Raw genomic sequence first — 21,659 nt, 5'->3', positions numbered from 1 at the left:
GAGACGGGGCGTTATTTAAAAAATGTGTTGATTTCTAAAAGAATATTTCATGGATGTTGATGAAATAAAATCAGGCATGTTTATGGAGATGATACCAGATCTAGTGAATTTAAATATGAATTCATAAAGAGAGCTTTTTCCTTGGTGCCATTCTAGTTAATTGATTAATTTGAAAACTAATCAACACATAACATGCTTATAGAAATAATCATTAGTTACCGCTTACAACTCTATCGAGCAAATTTTGAGCTCATCAACATCAGCTGCAGACATGCCAAGATTTTAATTTATTTAATTGAATTGCATACTTGCCTTTTCAGTTGTTTGTTTCATTTAAAATTTGTTGCTGTTTGAAATTACTATACTCTTCTAGTAATTATTGTAAATATCCTCTCACAGTCATCGTTCTCACATTTCTGTCATAAATTACATTTTAAGGACACTCGCCATAAATGTTCATTATATATATTTTTTTTAATTCCGAGCTTGTAAACTTGATTCCATGGGAGTTTGCACGTGAGCTGCTCGTGTCTCTGAGTCTTTGTTGTGAACAACCTGTGTGGAATTATGAAAACAGGTCGCAGCTCACACCTGAGCCAGGTTTCAATGGGGTCATCGTGGGGACTTTCAACGTCCTCCTGCCACCACCAACATCCTCTCCTCACGTGTTACCACCACTCAACTCCAGGCTCCTGTCTGTCCTGTGTGTGTGTGTGTGTGTGTGTGTGTGTGTGTGTGTGTGTGTGTGTGTGTGTCTGTGTCTGTGTCTACAGTCTGAGAGCTAACTTTCCCCTCGGCCACAGACGTGTCAAACCTTACCCTCCGTGCTTGTCTCCATTGACCTCTCGCCCAGGAAGTGTCGACACAGAATCCGTCGGCCTCTGCAGCGAATTCACTCCTTGTCTCGCCATTCCTGCTCCTCTGTCCTCCTCCTCCTCCTCCTCCGCCGCCGCTGCCCACCACCTCCTCTGTCCTTCTCCTCCTCCTCCTCCGCCGCCGCCCACCACCTCCTCAGAGCTACACTACTGATTTCCCATGAAGTCTATGACCTGCAACCTACTGTAAAGTGAAGGGATGAGAGCAGCTCTCTGTTGGTACACTGCAGGTTAAATGGGTGTCTGAGATCTCCTCTTCCTCTTCCTCTCCTCTTCGTCTCCTCTCTTCTTCCTCTTCCTCTTCCTCTCCTCTCTTCTTCATCTCCTCTTCTTCTCCTGTTCATCTCCTCTTCGTCTCCTCTCCTCACCTCTTCATCTCCTCTTCGTCTCCTCTTCCTCTCCCTCTCCTCTCCTTTGAATTTGCTCACTTACCTCTGGTTGATTTTTTTCATTTGTTTTAGCATAGATTAGTAATTTGAGTCATTTTTAAAGCAATGAATTATACATTTTCAGGTTCCGGCCTCTCAGATGTGATTATCTGCTGCTTTTCTTTGTCTTACATAAGAGTAAAGTGATGATTGGGGTTTGAGACTGTTGCTCAGACAAAACCAGGGATTTAAAAACTTCCCTTTTGTCTCTGTTGTACTTGGCAGATTCATCCCTTCGAGTGGAATTTCACGGACCAAAGTCTTTTTAAAAAACACTTTCTCTTTTACTGCAGATATTACTCTACAAAGATCACATTATTTTTTTCTCCACTGATGCGGAGGCAGAAATCCTCAGATATTAAAACCAAGGCGGATAAAACAAAAACTCCACACATGGCTGAACACCGGTGGTTTTTATAGAGTGAATCCGTCGGTATAGGATCCTACACATTGTCTCTGTCCAGTGAAAAAACACGTAAAGCGAAAATTCAGTGATAAACACTTCTTTTATGTCTTAATCTGCAAGAACATCTGAAAAGTAAATTCACAAAGCTTTAGAGCAAAGTTTCAATGCACAATGCTACAGACACTGGCCCACTACGTGCACTTCCCTGACCACAGTCACTATGGAATATGAATTAAGATGCATCCCTGGCTGGGAGCCACCAACAGAGCCCCTGTCCCTCGCCACCCAAATCCTGCCCATCCCTCAAAACTCCCTCAGCCATTTGCCAATTAGGAGCGCAGCACATTCTGTCTCCAACTGTTTCCCTGCAGACTCCACGGCTGTAAACGCTAGTTACAGCCAATGTGGCCTCATGATGGGGGTGAGCAGTTAATCCCCGGCTGCAGATACACAAACACACCTCCACAGTCCAATCAACACGGGCGTTTTTGGTTTTTTTCTTGTCACTTCTCCACTCAGTATACATCTTGGTATGATGCAGACACATTATTCATCCATTCACTGTGCAGAGGCCGGGGGTCGTTGGATTGTGTGTGGGACACTGAAGATGGAATCAGACAGAAAAATATGACTTTTTACATACAACATATATGTTTCAAAAATGCATGAAGCAAACATGGATGCAGAGATGTGACCTGAGGATACCAGGTAGCTGTGTTCCCCTCGCGTTGCTCTTCCTGTGTCAGAGCCGATGTGATCTGTGCGTCCGGTCACAGACGCCACAGGGATGTAATTTTGTGCCGTCTACTTTATTACGGGCATTGTTATAAATGCCTCTCTGGGTCCTCTCTCCGTCAACAGGATTAGAGCCCAGGATTAAGATGCAGCCCAGGGAGCGAGTGGGTGTGCAGTGAGCGACGCGAGTTATTGGAATTGCCATCATTATCCTCTGGATATCTCATCATGAACTTCTCACCTCAGTGCTCCTCACTGTACGCGGCGCTCGGACTGAACCCACACAGCTGCGGAGCGTCAAATGTACAGATGTTCGAGAAGTTCCACTTTTTAGTTTTTGTTAGCTACTGCAGCTACTGAAGCCTTTGTGTTTTTTTGCTTCTGAGTCCCTCGTCCACATGCAAACACAGTTTTGATTCACTAAAAATGAGATTGTCTGTGTATCCATGTAAAACCAGGCATCACAGATAACTTTGCATATGCCCACTGTTGCTTTGTGTAATGAGCATGCACCAGAAACGGCAACAATGTCAGCTATGTACCAGTTCCTCTACGTTTTGTTAGAACTGTAGGTCTTATTACACATTTTTTCGTTAAGTTTAGCGTAAGTACACCACATTCACAGGCCTAATATTACTTAAGGATCTTTTATGTAGACTTTATCGCCACCTACTGGCCTGGCACGCTTGTGTGAGCGTTTGAAGTGGTTCTTGTGAGATATTCTGTAAAACGAAGGGGAGAATATCTGCAGTAGTGGAGACGAGGCCCTTAGGGATTGAGAGATTAATGGGCTGTGATACAAGAAAAATACAATTCTTTGTTTTTCTGTAGTCTAAATGTACAATGGTGTGTATTTTTACCTCTTGAGGTGTCGCAAACAGTGGAATGACACAGTTTCCCAAACGGATACTGATACGAATACGGCTCATGAAAGTGCGTGATACAGTATTTTACATTATTTTGCATCAAAATAATCCAAACATCACTTCAATATAGGTCATGGGCCTGAGCCAGGGAGAGGTAACACAAATAAAAGTGAAAGATGAAACAAAGAGAGGAATAAATAAAACAGAAACAGAATTAAATCAGTGAATTCCCTCGTATATGTGTAGGTAGGATTTCTTTACACTGTCAACACGCATTCATCCTGACCATCGCTGCTCCTGCAGTGTACAAGCACATCAACCTGGGGCCTTGTAATCCAATGTGCTCTTTTCCTTTTGGATGACATCACTTATATCTCTGGGCAAAGGGTCCATCAGAAGCTGCCATGAATACATAAAGCTGTTGTCATGTGTGAACACGAGCATGAATGGTTGTTTGTCTCTATATACATCAGCCCTGTGACAGGCTGGCGACTTAACCCACCTCTTGCCAACTTGAACTGGTTCCAGCCCCCCCCCTGTAAACCTTGGATGGATAAATGTTGGCATTTCACTGTAACTTGGCACCGAGCGTCTGTGTTGGAAAACCTCTAAGAATTTTCTTTCTAACGCAGAATAAAAGGAACTGGGTCTCAATCCAGGGGCCGCAGCCGTCGGAGGCTGCGTTCGATTGTGTCACAATGGCGCGACTAGACTTTCCCGTTTCAAAGAGTCCGACAAATGCATCAGACAAATGTGTCCCTCCATCCCCAAGAAACAAACGCTCCAATGGGTGGATCCTTCTCGGGCCAAGGATTTATTGTGCTTAAGCGAGGAACCATTTTTTCAAAGACGTAATAGCGCTCAATGCTTTAGGCTTCATCACAACCGAACATCTACGGATTGGTTAAAAAAACCAAGGGGTGTTAAAACTTTCTCCTCGTGACAGAGGATCCTACAGAAATCCTCTGTGGACCCGACGGTTTGGCCTTCACAGTCTACGCAGCCCACACAGACTGTCTGACCCTGAAGTGAGACACAGACACTTTCACGAGTCTAATTTTAAATTATTATCATTTTTTCTCAAACTTCTTACATCCATGATTCTGTTTTGATGTGGAAACTGCCCTTGATCATCTTCACATCGTGTGTTCTAATATTGTACGAATCTCTTAACTATGCATGACCAGAGCTGAGATATTCTTGGACAACTCCAAAAGCAATGTATATATACTCCATGCTCCAGCTGTCACTTCACATTTAAAACACAATGTCGATCTACCAGGACCCATTTCTCCTTATAGCTTGAGTTGTCCTGAGTTGCCTGTGAAATACTGGATTTCTTTGAATGCGTGTGTGAGTCTGTAAAGGAGGAAACATGTTTGTGTGTTTGTCTGAGCACAATGCGCTTTCATAAGATGACCCGTTGCCCCCAGGACGCTCTTTGCTCACTCGACAATAAAGTGCATGGTATTGGAGGCGATGGCCTGGCACTTCAGGCCGCTCGGGAATGACGACCCTCACTTTTCCACGAGAAACAGCGACGATAAAAGAGAAAGTGCAAGCGGAGTCTTCGCCTGGAGAAGAGAATTAGGCGGTGAGCTGCACCTTTTGTTCACCGACGACTCTTTTTTTGATGACCAACAAATCCGCAATGACTTGTCCTTCAGTCCAGACCTTGGGAAGTTACTTTTAATGATGCACTGTAATGATGCATAGAAAAGAGAGAGAGAGTTGCGGAGTGACACATGAATCCTCGCTCTCACACACAAACACACCGTTCTCCCCCTTTTCGCTTTCTTCCCCTGCAAAGTGTGACGACGAGGCCGCCGCCGTCTGAGAGCGGCGCTCGCACGTCTCATCACCGCAGGAACAATCACGGTTCTATTTCAAGCTTTATCTTCGCCCGGGTGTGCGTGTGGTTGAATTAATAATATGATCCTCCTCCGACAATCAGTCAGTCACTTAAACGCCTCACGGAGAGCGAGACAGAAACGGTGAGCCAGAGATTTTCCCGATTCCCTTCCTGAGCTGCTCCGCCATGGCCCGCATTAACGAGCACTTTGTAGTTTGACTCTTATCTGCCGCCGTTGAGGAAGATGACGGCGATAGCCCACATTGCTCTCATCATTCCCTGATGGCTCGCAGGATTAACGGTGAAACCGCAGACTACGGCACTCGACAGCCATCTTGGGTTAAGGATGACTCAGCCCTTTTTCATTCTCGTTGTAGACTCATTAAACATCATAGGGACGTCTGATGAGCTCAGCAGTCGCGATGATGCACAGACATTTGTTATGCAGGGTTGAGTAAACACTATTTAAGGCGGCCTTTACCTGAGCCTGGTTCACATCAACCTGCTGCAGCACTGAGGGAGCCGGCTGCCATGTTCACCAGGGAGGTAGCTGTGTTCATGGTGCCTGGGTGTGACATGTTAAAGAGAAAAACAAAGTTCCACTAGGTTAGAGGGAGATGTAAGTGCTGGAGATAAGGATTTTATTCCTGTGTTCCTGCAGCGCCCCATCATGTTGCTTCCACCTCATTTCAGTGGCTAATATGTTGCTTCTCCTACTGTTTTCCCTCCGCTCTCAATAATTGAACACGTCTGGCAGAGTTCTCGCTCCGCAAAAAAAAAAAACACGACTTCACTTTTATGGAGACATGATTTGACAACAAGTTTGGGATTAGACGGCCACTCCCACAAGCGGAGAACAACAGGGTCACACTTGTGCTTTTAGATTCAACTTGAAAACTCATTTCTCTGCAGCAGGAACAGTGTTTGCATGCATTTGTGCCCGATGTAGTTTTTGCATGTGAAACAGGTGAAAGTGGAAAGAGAGAGAGAGAGCAACAACAGGGGTTTCCAAACGGAGAGGCACAGAGGATGCACATGACCAAAGGGAAACGACTAAAAGCCCTCTCATGCGAGCAGGGGTGTCTAGATTCAGTGTAGCACGATTTTATTCTGAAAGGAAAGCATCCTATAAAGTACAAGATGGATGTATTTTTGAAAGGGGGAATAAAAAACAGGTGATGTTTGTCGAACAAACACATCAGTCAAATTTAAAATATGAAAAAGGTTTTCTTCCTTTCGAAGAAAAGGCTGCCTTCGTGTTTTCTTCCTAGCGACTGGAATATCTCAACAACTATTGGATGGATTTCCACGATATTTGTGTATTAGCATGCTAATATGCTAAAATAAGACGTATAGTAAACACCATGCAAACTTGCGTACGTTTTTTATTAGCTTCAGGTAAAGCTGTGCCCTGTAGACTGTATATAAAGATGGATGAAATGACGGTTCCCCAAAAGTGAATCCAAACAATCTGGATCGCCCCCTGGTGGCTGGCCACAGTACAGAGCATAAACCGCAAGCAATATTACGCAAAAACTACTGGGAGCAGATTACCATGAATATTGATTGAAGGATATATGGTTTGAGTCAGGGAAGATTGCATTAAATTATCATTTCTTTCGATTGACAGCCAAGACTGACTCATGATTAGTCAAGCGCATGTATTGAAGGGACCTCGACACTGCAGCTCCATCCCCAAATCGCTACTGCACGGACTCTGGTTCCAAATGTCGTCAAAAGATGGCAGCACTTGTATCTGGGATATTTTTATCTTAATTTTTGTTGAGCAGGAGAAGGCGGAGACGTGCGACTCCGTATAATGTTATTTGGCTCTTCACAGTATGATAAAGTTTGTTTAACATGCCAGCGAGTGCAGTAAGGTGTGTTACTGCTACATCCACATACACTATAAGAAAGAGCCGAGTTTTTCTGTCCACGTGATTTACAAACTTCGGTTGGACGGACAAATGCTGTCTTATTATGAGGGTTTTTTGCGCACATGTTGTCTGAGCCAGATGCTAAGTGAGGACGCACATGGGTTTCAGAGTGTGTATGTTTGTGTGTCCGTGTCTGTGTGAGTTCGTTCTCCAGCTGCCTCGTTCTGCACAGACCACATTAATGATGGAACAGAGGCCTGGGCCAAAGACTGCTCATTAAAGACAGAGTAGAGGAAGAAATGTGTACTGGAGACGAGCCAGACTGTGAGGCAGCGAAAAAAAGATCTGGAGCGAAAGATTTGAGAAACAAAAAAACAAAGGTATGCAGAGGCAGCGCAAAACAGAGCAACGACATGACTCAGCACCTGCAGGGCATCACTCCTTCCTCTCACCACCTCTTTGTACCGCTTTCCTTTCGGTTTCCTCCCCCCCCCCCCTCCGTCTCTGTCTTCTCTCTGAGACCAGGACCTTCTCCCTCCTCGCGTCACATCGCAGCAGCTCTGGCAACCTGCTGTTGATGCTGCTGTTCTTTCGTATGCCCCCGCTCACCCTGCCCACCCTTCCAGTTCTGCTGAGTTGGGCCGATCTCGCCTTTACCTTCCTGGAGGAAAGTCATCCCTCCTTCTCCTTCGTGGTGACGGGCGGAAGCGAGAGAGCGAAGGGCAGAGGAGAGGAGGGACTGGTTGAGTTAGATACAGAGGCAGATGTGTGTGTGATATCACTGATTTTACGAGGGGATATTTGCGTCTTTTATTGTCGAGCTGCTGACCTGTGCACATGTAGCTCGTTGTGTTGGCAGGAAGGATGTAAGCTTTTCCGCTTTATTGTGATAAAGGATAATAAACCCTCATTTCCGTTTTTATAATATTTGAATTTATTAAAACTATAGTGGTGGGCCAGTTCTAAACCTGCCTATTTGGAATGAGTAGTTTTCTTGTCCTGTCTCGATGCTCCGGAGGTTCTTCATAATCATTCCTTGTCCTTAAACACACCTACAATATACTGTCACTTTTTTATTGCTAGCGTGCAGGACAAAACTTTTTATTTACATTCTATGGGGCAGAGTGAAGTTAGAAAACTTTGTGTTCATCCTACCCGGTTTATCTGCAATGACGATTTGATAGTCAAAGTTTTTCATGAAATTAATCTTTAGAATTCACATGTGTGGTTTCAGTTTACGTTTGAACGATTCACTGAACTGCTGTTGCATGTCGACTATTTCAAAGGTCTGTTGACACAGTCTTCAGAACCAAGTTCACATTTTGTCAAAACAAAAGCTCTGTAATATATATCGATATAAAGCAATGCTGCAGCCAAACGAACATTGCGCTTTTACTTTGAAGACAATTTACAAAGTGAACTTTCTGTTCGATGTGGTGAAATAACAATTATCCAGCGGGACAGATCTTACTGAGCCTCCAGTTGCCGATCGTTCACCTAGGTCATCTGAGGACCTAGAAGAAGACATAACGCCGTCTGCCCCCACTGACTGCAAGGCGCTCTCCGCCTGTTTATTCATATTTTATTTATACTGAACGTATCGTTGTGGCAGATAAGATGAACAGTTCTCGAGATAAGTGAGCCACATACAGACAGGCTCACACACTCAACTAAACATTGCCCTGGAACACTTTAATTTGTTGAAGTCGTGCCAACATCAAAAACACAAATCTAATCACACGCCGGATTTTTTTTATATATTTTTATTTCTCCTTGTTGTTTCTTTTTTCTCCTCTTCCTCATTTACTCCATCCTTTTAATCCTCTTATGCCAGACCTCTGTCCCTGTGCGGGCGCGCTGCTAAAATGAGGTGAAATGAAGTGTGCAGAGAGCGGTTTGGGCGTGTGAGGCCACTGCCTGTTTAACTTTGCATATCTCTGCAGCCAGCCAGCCAAGCAGACAGACTGGAAACACGGCTTCACAGTGGCCATCAGGCACGCCGCTCCACTCCTCTGATGCAGAATCCTCCAGCCGTAGTAACACTCCACATGCCAGTTATATAAAGTGAAGAGAATTCATCTGACACTACTGGATGAGGTGTGAGATTATAAACCGGGCTTATGGCGCACCGCTCACATTTTCTGCTTCCTTCAGCGGAGTCACCGAGATGCCCCCTGATCTCGGTCTCACCTACAGCTGTCGGAAAAAATGGAGCACAGCCTCGGCTATAAACTCGCCACTCAAAGGTGCCCCGCGGCAGTTTTGTCCCCTAAAATGGCCACAGTAAGCTGCAGGGTTAGAACAGGATGAAGGACATTTCTGGGAAGGGGGAGGTGGTGGTGGTGGAAGAGGAGGAGGAGGAGGAGGAGGAGGAGCTGGTGGTGGGTGACAGGAGAGTGATGAGAGGAGCCAAACCACAAGTCTTGCAGGTATTTGGTGCCCCGTGCTTGACTGAGTGCCACAGGGGACGAAGAGAGCCTGATGAAGAGGATGTTGTTGACCTGTCAAACAGAAGGTGATGGATGGAGAGAGGGGAGGCCAGGATTATGGAGGGAGAGGGGGGGGGTACAGTAGAATCTGTCGAGAGAGGGGCTTAAAAGCACAGAGTGTAAGAAGCACCTGCAGGTAAAGTCTCAGGAAACCAGAAACCTTTATAACAAATGACCAGAACAAACCTGTAAGTGTAGCTGTTGTTTTCAGTGGTGATTTTTTAGTTCTCAGTTTTTTGTAACTGCGTCGGTTTTCAGTCCGAATCTTACATTCCTGAATCAGCACATTTGCATATATACAAAAACATATTTAAAGTAATAATCAACACACACATATCATAGTCTGTGGGCTACGCTGCTACACATTTTTGTCGAGGATATTGACAAACTGTTGATGCATGAAACAAGCAGACAGGAATGTCTGTTCATTTATTCCAGCAAATTAAATACCTGACAAGTACTTTGTCACATTCATGCAAAAAAATGAATTAGCCAGGCCCATTGATTTGCAATTTTGCTCATAATGGTGTAATTTACTGAGAAGTATTCGACTGAAGGCCACTACACAGCATCGAAATACATGTCTCTGATGAGGGTTTTGTAGATAATAAAGACCTATTATCCACATTGAGAGTAAAATATTCAAACCCAAGAATTATTTTTTTTAGTTACACTATTTTATCAAGTGGAAATATGCAATATGCATCTGTTTTTATACACATGTAGAATATGAACTTATAGTTTATATAGTTAAAGATATTTAATTGAAAACGTAGGGATATACACTTGATTTTTAAATTAAATTCTTTGGGTTTTGAACAATTTTCAAAGACCTTCACATGGCATGTTGCATTTAAATGACAAAGCCCCCTAGTGGCCATAAGAATAATGACTCTTGCCTGTCAGAAGCAAAGAGAAGGAAATAGTGTGACATTGATCTGGAGCCAGAGAATCTGCAGGAGGTTTGGAAGCTTGGATCGAAAACAAAACACTGCTGCTCTGATTTCTTGTTCTCAGTCAACATGAATGATTCTGGTTATGTAACCGACTTCCCCCGACACTGACCAAGCTGTTTTTGGGACGATTTCATCAGTGTCGTGACATATTATGTTGTTTCTGGTGAGAGAAGCAGCCGATTAGATTTCTTATATAAAGCATGTTTCTGCAGTAAAGATCTTTGAATGTATGTTACGTTAGCAAGTCTGTGGAAGTCCCATGTGTATATATTAGAGAGAAAATCATACGAGAGACTGTCGGACGTGAGAAACAGACAGACTTTTACACGCTCCTGTCATACATGTGTCGCCTGTGTCCCGGAGCTAAATGTGCAGACTTTGTGTCGGTGGTTGACCCGGTGCACTGAGAGAAGACTCCACACCTGGTGACATATTGGTTGTTCAGAGGACTGGTAATTACTGTAAGTGACAGTCAGACAACAGAGATAATGACCTCCCTGTGGACGTCCCACTTCCCCCCCGATGTCGCAGACAGAAACCAGGCGTTTGCTCACATTTCACTGTTTGTTGAAAAAAAGACCCATAAAGAAGATGCAGATAAATGTTTTATAAACAGACATTTGACATCTTAGGAAAAACATTTTCTTATCTGGAGTTTCGATGACAAGATTGATCCTGTTCTGTGTGACACTGGCATTCAGTGAATATGAAGGCAGCAGCCGTGATGCTTAACTTAGCATCTCCTGGTTCTATTCAGTCTTGTCCATAGACTGTAGATAAAGATGGATGACGTGTCTTCACTTCCTCCCACTGTAGCAAAATGAAACCAAAATATGGCGGCACCATCCCCCCCCAAAAATGTATGAAATAACTAAAGTTACTGATGTTTATTTTCCTTCCTTTCTTGCTGACAGTGATGTCAGATCTTAGAAGTGTTGATCTAATTAAAAGGTGAGAAGTGACGTGATGTGTCTCAGCCTTACATAATCATTCTCCCTGTGAGTCTGCATTTACTGACAATAACACGCTGGCTTTTGAGATTCACAGCACAAATCTTCAAATAGATGCACGACGTGTGAGTGTGTGTGTGTGTGTGTGTGTGTGTGTGTGTGTGTGTGTGTGTGTGTGTGTGTTTGTGTGTGTGTGTGCGCTGCAGAACGTCTTGAGCCTGGAGTGTTAATCTGTTTCTGTGGCTTCTGAGCGAGGTGTTGCTCTAAGTGAGGATGCTAACAGTCTGCCGCTCCACCGGGGGTGCCAGCCACTGCTTCTTTCACTGCGGATATGAGCCTCTGGTGGTGTAGAGGGGGAAGTTTACTGCTGATGCCAGGTGAAATGGCATCACGCTGCTGAAGGAATCCCATGGGTGGCTCTGCTCTTTTCTGACACATCTCCCTGCCGTCGCCTCAATGGTAAAAATGACAAGGGAGCGGAGGAGAGCGGAGACGCTTCAGATCAGATTAGTGCAAAGCGTCGGCTTAAATTAAAGGGATCCACGGGAAATAAATGAACAATAAATTGACTGCAAACGACTGTTCAATAATTCTAGAAATCTGTCTGTCTTTATGTCTGACTCTTTCTCGCCCTACATCTTTTTCGGGCTTCACACTCGCATGTGTCTTGTTAAGGGCCCAAGGACTCACAATGTATCGTATTTTTTCGATGATTTCGCCCTCTGTGCGATGTATGATCAAATATGCCAAAATTCCCATAACGTACGATAATTTCATCCTCTAGTGACAGTATCCGGAATCGTAATTATCATTATGGTAAAATATGGATCTACGTCTGTGTATGCACACGCCTGTTGTGATGTTGTAGATGCGTTAGTGTTCCTTTACACATTTCCTCTTTCCAGCCGATCATAATTATCGCACTAGCAGAGGATGTAGGAGACTGAGGTGGAGCTTGAACCATGTTTTGATCCATGCAGCACCATTCGTAGGTGGTTTCAAATACTTGTTAGTTTATTCACAAACACTTTATTCATCGTTTATATTTGGTTATTCTTTTCTTCTTGACACCTCCCATCTGGCAACACTGCTCCGTGTGCTCTCTGCAAACAAACCAAACTGCCAATGTGAAGAATTGTAAAGGAATGAGAGGTGATAGATGAGACCGAACTCTGCCTTCTATGAATTCCTATTGTCAGAGGACAGTTTCTGCACGGTATGTGCATCCCTCTGGCTGTGCTGTGGAGAAATATCCTACAAGTGAGTGGATGGCTGATGAGGCACAATGGAGCCCATTGAGCCCCCGTCGCAGAAAAAATGAGGCCTGCTACAATAGCAGTGTTATCTGCGGGGAGGAGGAATGAGAGACTTCTGTGATGCGACAGCCTCACTAACAGTCTCTGACAGGACCCAGGACGCCACAAAGAGCGCACTGTGGCACTGTACTCGTGATGAACAGATCAGAGAGAGAGTGTGTGTGTGTGTGTGTGCTTGTTTTTCTCTTTTATTTATCCAGTGAAGTGTGACTGAGCATCCTCTCTCTGCTGTCTTATAGAGTCGGACACATTCACACCTGGTGGCTCCACTGTACAGCCGCACATCTCTGCCGTGTGTGTGTGTGTGTCTGTGTGTGTGTGTGTGCGTGTGCGTGTGCGCGCACATGTTACAAAGCGCTCTGAACCACAGTAAGAGGATGTTAGCAGGCTTTCATCATCAAACAGAGAGTTTCATCATCTGGAATGCAAAGTTTTACGGCCCGCCATTATGGGTTCAACGTGCACAGTAATATTTGATGCGATTGGCTCATACTCGGGGAGATTCTGAGCAGAGGAAAAGATCAAAAAGGAGTCATGTCAACTTTATTTGTAGTGCCCTGGTATCACGTGCACGGCCTCAGTGAGCTCGGCAGACCCACAACATCAATGATTCGTGACCCAGCTCCAGTCAAAGGAAAAACAGCTGAAAAGAAAGTCCCAGCCCGTGTGGAGGAAAAACAAAAGGGAAGAAATCTCGTACTGAAGAGGAGGAGATTGAAAGAGGGAAAGCAAAACGATTTAGTTTGTTAATCTGTTTATTTATTTGATAGGGGACAAAGCTCATTAATCAACAGACTAAATACTGTAAATGAGCCAGAATCCGCTGCGTTAGCTAATATCCATCTGTTGTCCCTGTCCCTATGACCTGTCTTATGTAATTACTGATAACTATGGATAATTCATGTGCATTATGTATTTACCAAACTACCTGTACAACAAACACATGATTATACACTACGGGCGATAAAAACACGCAAATAACCCATGATTGTTGCTGTATTGACAGCAAGATACATATCGTAATCATCATGTCTTTTTTCTTAATTCAAGTTCTATATATTTGGTTGTATTTTTGATTTCTTTTTTAGTTATTCATACTTAAGTTCATGGTTAAATATCAAGGCTTGATATGGACATCTTAAATCCTTATTTTAGTCTATAGTCAATATTTTAGTATCCGAAATGTTTCACTCCCTGATATTAGAATCCACATTGCTCCACTAAATGGGTCTGTATGGGTCAGGGTCTCCTACAGGACAGTCTGGGTATTTAAGTCTAGTCCCTGGAAAACTGAGGAACTGACGAAGTTACTCGTTTCAAATTTACTGTGGATGTTATTGCCTTAAAGTTGTCAACAAAACTGTTAAACTGTTTAGAAGCTAACTTTGTGGAATCCTCGGTTGGATGCCACGGAATGTCCCTATCCCTCACAAACATATGGAGCTTTGTTGTACTTTGTTGAAACTTGCCTTATGCCCCTGAAAAATCCCCCCGTGTGTGTGAGCTGAATTCCGAAACTAAAACGATAGATGAAACTGCCAGATTGGGCCTCGGTTCCCCGAAGTCTCACTCTGCTCGCCTGCCACACCAGCTGCAGCACAACCCTTTCTGGAGAGACAGACGGAGAGCACGCAACCTTTATTCTGAAAAGCCAGGCCCGCTGGGATGGCGGCTCCTAAAACACCGTCAGATGGCAGCGGGGCCTGCGGACACGAGGGGCATTTTGATGTGAGCCGAGCGAGCGGCGGCCTCTGAAACTTGGAGAGAGAGAGAGTTTAGAACACAAAATACTAGGAAGGCTGCACTGTCACTGTTTCGGTTTCTGTAGCGAGGTGAGGAGGAAAAGAGGATTTGACGGGCTGCTGAAATGTTCCCAGAGTTTATCATTATTCTATCTCCCCCTGGATAACACATCTCCCCTGTCTATTAGCACGAACAGTACGTCCGCACTGGCAGGATGTGGTGTTTAGTCCTGCTGTTTGGTATGCAGAGCAATGCAGAGCGGCGTCCCGCTGAGCAGAGTTCGGTGTGTGCGTGCGGCACAGAGACGATAGGGAGAGAAATGGAGAAGAAGTGATTATGTGTCTGTAGTCGAGCTGTTTCAAAGCCGACTGTGAAGAGACGAAGCCGAGACGCTGAAGCCGAGACGCTGAAGATCTCGTCGTGTTTTCCAAACTTCCTCATCATGTTCGTTCAGAAGAAAGAAAAAAAAAATGTTCCTCCTCTGCTTGTGTGTGACGACTCTGAAGTCGTCCTCCTCTGCCTCAAACTTTGTATGAACTTCCTTTGCTTTTACAAAGGCTTCTGGGAGGCGAGAGCAAAGGCGAAATCTCTGCAGATTTTCTTATGGGAATGGCTGCCGCCTGAGTTTTGAGGTTGGGGCATTGCACAACCATCTTTGACGGAAAGTTTCGGAGGCTTGTGTGGTTTGTGGGTGAAGCTGTTAAGACAGTCGTCAGCTTGGCTGTTTGGATTTCAGACCGGTTTGTTTCAGACGAACGGAGGCAGTGATTTAAGATCGGTTCAGTCCAGTTTGTTTTCAATAAGTGTGAGGAAAAACCTCTAGCACGTTGCTGTGAGTGCTTCCTCGGTCCAATGTCCCCGTGTAACCTCTCTTATAGCCTAAATCTCCATTTACCCTTAATGATTGAAGTGGATTTCACAGGAAAGATCCGAATTTCAAAATCTGTTAAACCTTCATCCTCCTCCCCCTCAATCCCCTCAGTGATCAAACTGGAATCAACAAGGGTTTAATCTGTCAGTGGGAACAAACAGGTGTTCACACATACTGTACATACAGGCTTATATGATGCTTGTAATACTGCAGCTTCCATTGGAAACCTTTTTACCCAAACAACGATACAGTGCATTTATATTTTTTTGTTTATTATATCAACCACCTTGAGTTTATCCGACTTGTTTGGAAAGAGTTTCACTTATTGTTTTTTTCTACAATCTGAAATTTGATTACGAGAAACTACACGATCCAACTAGAGTAGAAAAAACCTCGGCCAAGGCTCAACACTCCCAAAGAGGCACCATATTTCACACTCTCATAGATATCAGATCCCCTGAATATGTGGGACTTTTTTTTTTTATCAATTTCCATGAATTATTCCCCAGAAAATTTGAATAAATGCAAAAACAAAATGTAGAGTTTGATACAGATCAGTGTATATGCACTGATAACATTTATTTTACAGAATAAAAAAAACCCCAGCAGAAACGATGTGCGTTTCTAAAAAATCGATCTTTAATCTCCCAAGTTGTTTCTTCTTCAATTTGGTTGTGTTCTGTGAAAAATAACGGTTAAACTGTCAAACGTCAAGCTCAAGGACATTTATTGGTCCTGAGGGTTTGACAACGACATTTTAGGAATCATTGCCATTTTAAATATATGTTTTTATTCATCTGTATCTTTAAAAATTTCCCCAAAATCCATTGTGGATATAGGCTTTGATAAAATTGTCTTAAACTGAACATATTTATGATCAAAATCCTTGAGCTAAACCGTCACTTTATGATGTTAACCTCTCGATATCGGTGAAAATGCCCAAAACATGTCCCATCCCTGCCGCAGTGGGGTAACTGTTTGGTGAAGTAGAAGAACAGTCTGATTCAGTCGGGGGAAGTTATCGATCACTTGTGTGAGGCTACATGTCACTTGGATGGATTTCCTTTTAGACACAGACACTTCAGCGAGAGCGCCGGCATGTTTTTATTGACCCTCTGCCTGTGTCTCTGCAGGTAAAGTGCTGAACTCGGACCTGCGCCACTACCTCAGCCTGCAGTTTCAGAAGGGCTCGCTGGACCACAAGCTGCAACAGATCATCCGGGACAACCTCTACCTACGCACCATCCCCTGTAAGTACATCGTGGAGGACTGCATCAGCAACTCCTTAATTCACTGCACTCAAAAAAAGCCCCTGAAAGCACCGAGCATGCCAGGAATGTACAATACAACCTGCTTTCAGTGCATATATGTTTTTATTTGTACACATGGGAAGAATGAGGATGTTGTGTGTGCAAAGCGCAGCAGGAAAATCCATCCCACTGGAAGCAGCATTAATCTGTTCCCTTTGTGAGCTATGTAGGTCTTTACACACACACACCACACACACACACACATTCCCATCCTCTCACAACTGTCTGTCACACACTCCTCAAAACGCACACAAACACACACACACACACACACCAATCCAACCAAGGACATCTCCCTAACCCCTGTGTGACTCATTTACTCCCGTGCCGTATCAGCACCGTGATCAAAGTCATATTCTCTCCTTAAACAACCCGGTGTTTCCTCTCCACCGCTCCGCTCCCCCCCCCCTCGCCGACACGCCGCACAGCGGGCACGTCGCAAACTGTTGTTCTCTGCCGAGACCAGTAATGAAGCGGTAAATAAAAAAAGGTCGGAGCCGCGCGCGCCGCCTGGAATCACTGACGAGGAGCTGGGCAGGTTCATCGATTTGCTTCGTACTTCTCTTTAAATCAAGAGTCAACTCTACAAAGCAGCTGCTGATAGTCTGTGAGGTTGCTGCATAACCGAGTGGATGATGTTCATGATGTCACCGGTGTTTGGGGAGCATCAGTAGGCTACAGTTTGCTGTTACCATGCAAACTGTAAGATGTCACCTCCCTGCAGCTGAGAGCCTGACGCTCCTCCTTATTTGAGCTTATTTATGAGCTTAAATGTGGTAATTTTTGAGAAATGAAAGCATGAACATTACCAAAATTAGAGGATCAAGGCTTTTAGGGCAGTTAAGGTGCAGATCAACATGCTGGTTAAGGATTGTGTGGGTTTGCAGGAATGCAGATTATTTGCTGCAGTGGTTAAAATGTCTCTGAATTTAGAAGTGCATATTCTTTGTGAGACTTTTTCAAGTGGACTGCATGTGTCTGCTTCCACTGACATTTCTAGATTTCTACTTTTACACAAAGATGATTATTGATTTAAAAAAGGCGGAGTTTCGTATAAGGGGCTGAATCTAAGTTATTTTCAAAACGCTATGTGACTTGGGTCAAGATGAAATCACCTCAACACAAGACGTGACTCTGACGCAGCGTCTGTCAGCGGCTCTGAAACTGCGATGATGGATACGTTGGCCTAAATAGTTCCCACGTCCTGCTGCAGACGGACTCCGCTCAGAGGAGCGCCGTAATTGAGTGTAGTCAAGGTTTTAGTCATATGTAGAGCGACTGCTCCTGGGGCGATGACAGACTCTTAGGCACAGCACTGTCACAAACAAGCAGCGTCTCTGCTCCCCCCCCCACCCCCGGGGGCTGGGAGTCGCTCTGTCGTGTTCAGAGGGAACTCGCATGCACAAGTGTGAAATTCTTCAGGAAATAAGCTGCTTACCTTTCATGTATATTTAATTTCTTTACTTTTTTTTTTTTCTTCCTTCCACAGGGGAGGGAATATTCTTATTTGCCTTTCTCTTCTCGCTCTCTCCCTCTTTCTTTCATCATGTGTGTCACATTGTGAGTTTTGCTGTTTCATGGACAGTTTAGTTCAACTCGAAGCTCAGGAGCACTTTAACTATCTCGTGTCAGTGGATGATGATAACACCTCCCATGCTCTCACACACACACACATTGTACACAAACCTCCATATTAGCTACCGCTGCGAACGTGGCTTTCCATATTTCTCCGTGTAGAAAAAGTCTTGGAGGTTTTTACGGCCTCCAGCCACCATCCATCATCAGCAGCTAGTGGGCTCGCTGCAGGACTCTGGCTCTCTAATCCCCTGCTTGAATTACTGTCTTAATGAGCAGGAGACCGGGACTCGCACGGTGACGGCACCTCCATCATTCACTCGCTCGCTGTCACTCTCCCATCCTTCACCCTCTCTGTTTCACTCTCACTCTTCCTCTGTTTCAATTACCTTTCCCTGCCCTTTTTTTTTCCAGCTTGGTTTACTCTGCTTTTCTTTGTGAATGCAGCTTTCTCTGTTGTGTACATCGTCAAATCAATAACTAATGTGACCTTTGCAATCTGCTGACTATGGCACTTTTTTCCTATATTACGTTGTATTAACTGTATGATATAGTGCTATGTGTTCCCTTTTACTTTTATTTAACAATTATGCAGCACAATGCAATCACGATAAAGGTTTCTTTTCTAAAAGATAAAATAAATCAAGGGTTAAACCTGGAGTTTTTGTGTTTAAAATACTAAAATATTCTAAATGATGTGTTTCAGCTACATCTATTTATTATTTATATATTCACCTGACCCCATATTGAGCCCTGGCATCAACCAAATTAGTATAAACTGCACATACGTGTCCTTCAAAGTATTAACTATCCTTCTATTAATCCATTAATCCATTATCTATACATCCTCTGAGGGCTGCAGGGGGGAGCTGCACATAATCCCACTGGCATTGTGTGAGAGGCGGGTTACTGGACAGGTCACCAGTGTATCTCAGGGCCAACATACAAACAGCCATTCACACTCTCATTGACACCTACGGTTAATTTAGTGTCTCTGCATGTCCTTGGACCCAGAGAAAATCTACACCAACACGTGCAGGACATGCAGAAAGAGCCCGGATTCGAACCGGGAACCTTTTCACAGTGCTAACCTCAATTCAAACATCTTTATTTGGGAGTATCAACTCAGTGTGAGCAAAGATACAAATACAAACATCTTCTCTACATGCAGGACACGAGGCAGAAAACAGGCCAAACTGACATTTACCACAGTGCAGAGCAGCAACAAGACAGGCTGCTCTTTGAGTAATGGGGCTTTTCTTTTCTTTTTCACAACTCCCGAAATCCACTCTACCTCCTCTAACCATTTATTTTTGCTCGATGGCAGCTCCAACCCTCCAAACACGTAGCTCAGGCTCGACTCCTCATCTTTTAGGAGCTGTGCACCAAATAATGGACATTTTCTCAGGGTAGGAAATCAATACTCGGGTAGAAGTAGACAAGGCAGGAGGAGGGAGCAGCCACAAGATACAAATAAAAAATACGTTGATTTGTGTTAAATAAGCATATTTGAGGGGGAATTTATTCCCAAAATGTGTTTGACAGTCACACAAACAGCGAGAGGATTAGCAGAGATGGTTTGTGTCACTGTGCCAGTCGTCCACTTTAGTTAACTACCAGCCAACACTGCTGCTGCTGATCTGTGTCCCAGCAACACCTCAGGGTCAATTCTGCTGAACCGGCCAAAATGAAAAGTATTAGTTTCTACTTTTAGGTCAGTCCTGAGTAGTGCGTGTTAAAAGATGAAGGACAGAGCCGAGACAGAGGGGAGCAACGTCTTCATGGTCAGTGGGCGGTGGTAAATCCTTGAGTCTCCTTCTGTGGGTTTCTGGGGGATTGGCTCCATCTCATCTGGATTTCTTATGAAAACACTGTGGCGGCTCCCGAGAGCCCTGGAGAGGACGAGGAGGAGGATTTCTCTGAGATGGCGGAGAGCCCAGGGTCACATGCGGTCCCTGGACTCCCCGCCGAGATCAGAGATGGGCAGAAGGAGTTTGATCTCACACAGACGCTCTATCTCTCCGCTACACACACTCTGTTGGCACAGGTACACATGCACAGTAATGCAGGGACGAAATCTGTGACCTTTCTACTCCGAGAGATGCCGTTGTCATTTCAGCAGCCTCCTCCTCCTCCTCCTCCTCCTCCTCCTCCCTCTCCTCCACAGTTTATCGCTCCTGTATTTTAGGATAAAAGAGTAGAAGGTTGTGATTAAGTTGTGTAGTATTTCTTGTTAAATGTTAATAGGTACAGAACGCTGCACATAACAGCGGCACAGTCACTCAGGTGGCAGAGCTCGCCTTTGTCATTTGTTAAAAACGTTCCCCTCTTTTCTTTCTCTCCATTTCGACAGCAAAGCCCTGAGCCATCTTTTTTCATATTTTTCTTTAACCAACATAAAAACTTTGCACAAAATCAACCATGTTAAATTCATGGCCTGCCATTTCTGGGTAGCTCTGATGTGTTTCCGTCGTGACATCCTCTCAGTCCAGGGGGTTCGAGAAAGTAGGTCTCAGCAGAGCACAGGGCCTCAGACCTCACAACGCTGGAGTCCACATTAGTTTCAGCCCAGAGAACGTGGACGCACGTGGATTCAGCCTCAGTACACAGTCTTTTTAAATTTCAACGAATAGCTTCACATATACTAAGAGACAATACTGTCAATACTGTCTTCTATAGAAACTATTGGGTTTTGAGTTTTTAGTGTTTTAAAGGTGGAAAGTTCAGTGCAGTTTCTGATTTAAAGGAAAAGACTCTGTCGCCCCAGGTCTGGAAAACCAAAGAATACTCTGTCCTGTCATTTTGCTGTTCTGGCAGGTTCATTAGTGGGTATTGGGGCTTCTTGGCAGATTTCAGGTCTGTATAGGACAACAAGCTGTTCCACTCTGTACGCTAAGCCAAGCTAACTGGCTGCTGGCTGAAGCTTCATATTTACTGCTCAGCTATAAGACTGGTATTGATCCTCTAATCTAATCTGACTCCGGGCGAGAGAGCAAGTGTTTCCTAAAAATGTCGAACTGTTTTTCCTATAATACCGTAGCTGCACCAAATACTGTGCACCGCCGCCTCTCGTGCAGTATTAACCAACACTGCGTGTGTATAACTTCGTACGCTGACAGAAAATCGTTGGTTTCTTTGATAAAGCGTCTCCATATACAAACTCCTCTCTTGTCTGGTTTAATTAACTGCAGTGGATCGACTGCACTCTCTCAATAAACATGTTTTGTGTAAACGAGCGGGCCTCTGACAGTTCATTTGAAGGCATATCCAAAGTGTCATTGTCTGCACTGCAAAGGAAATTACAAGACGAGACGTTACAAAGTTCTGCTTTAAAGGATTTGCTGCTTTCACTCAGCTGTACCCTCAAAGCTCAGCGAGCCCTCATTATATTGTGTGCGACTGATCCACAA

General features: G+C 44.3%; 1 protein-coding gene across 3 annotated transcripts in view; it reads left to right on the top strand.

Annotated features, from left to right (window-relative positions):
- LOC117761478 (membrane-associated guanylate kinase, WW and PDZ domain-containing protein 3-like) overlaps positions 1 to 21,659 on the top strand; it is a 131,381-nt gene that overhangs the window by 69,171 nt on the left and 40,551 nt on the right. For all 3 annotated transcript variants that reach the window (XM_034585404.1, XM_034585403.1, XM_034585405.1), the window contains exon 2: positions 16,498 to 16,614. In XM_034585404.1, the coding sequence (XP_034441295.1) occupies positions 16,498 to 16,614 (117 nt within the window). The remainder of the gene's footprint in view (positions 1 to 16,497; positions 16,615 to 21,659) is intronic.

Source organism: Hippoglossus hippoglossus, chromosome 5 (assembly GCF_009819705.1).
Source record: "Hippoglossus hippoglossus isolate fHipHip1 chromosome 5, fHipHip1.pri, whole genome shotgun sequence".
Lineage (NCBI taxonomy): Eukaryota > Metazoa > Chordata > Actinopteri > Pleuronectiformes > Pleuronectidae > Hippoglossus > Hippoglossus hippoglossus.
This window is presented reverse-complemented; position numbering and strand designations above follow the sequence as displayed.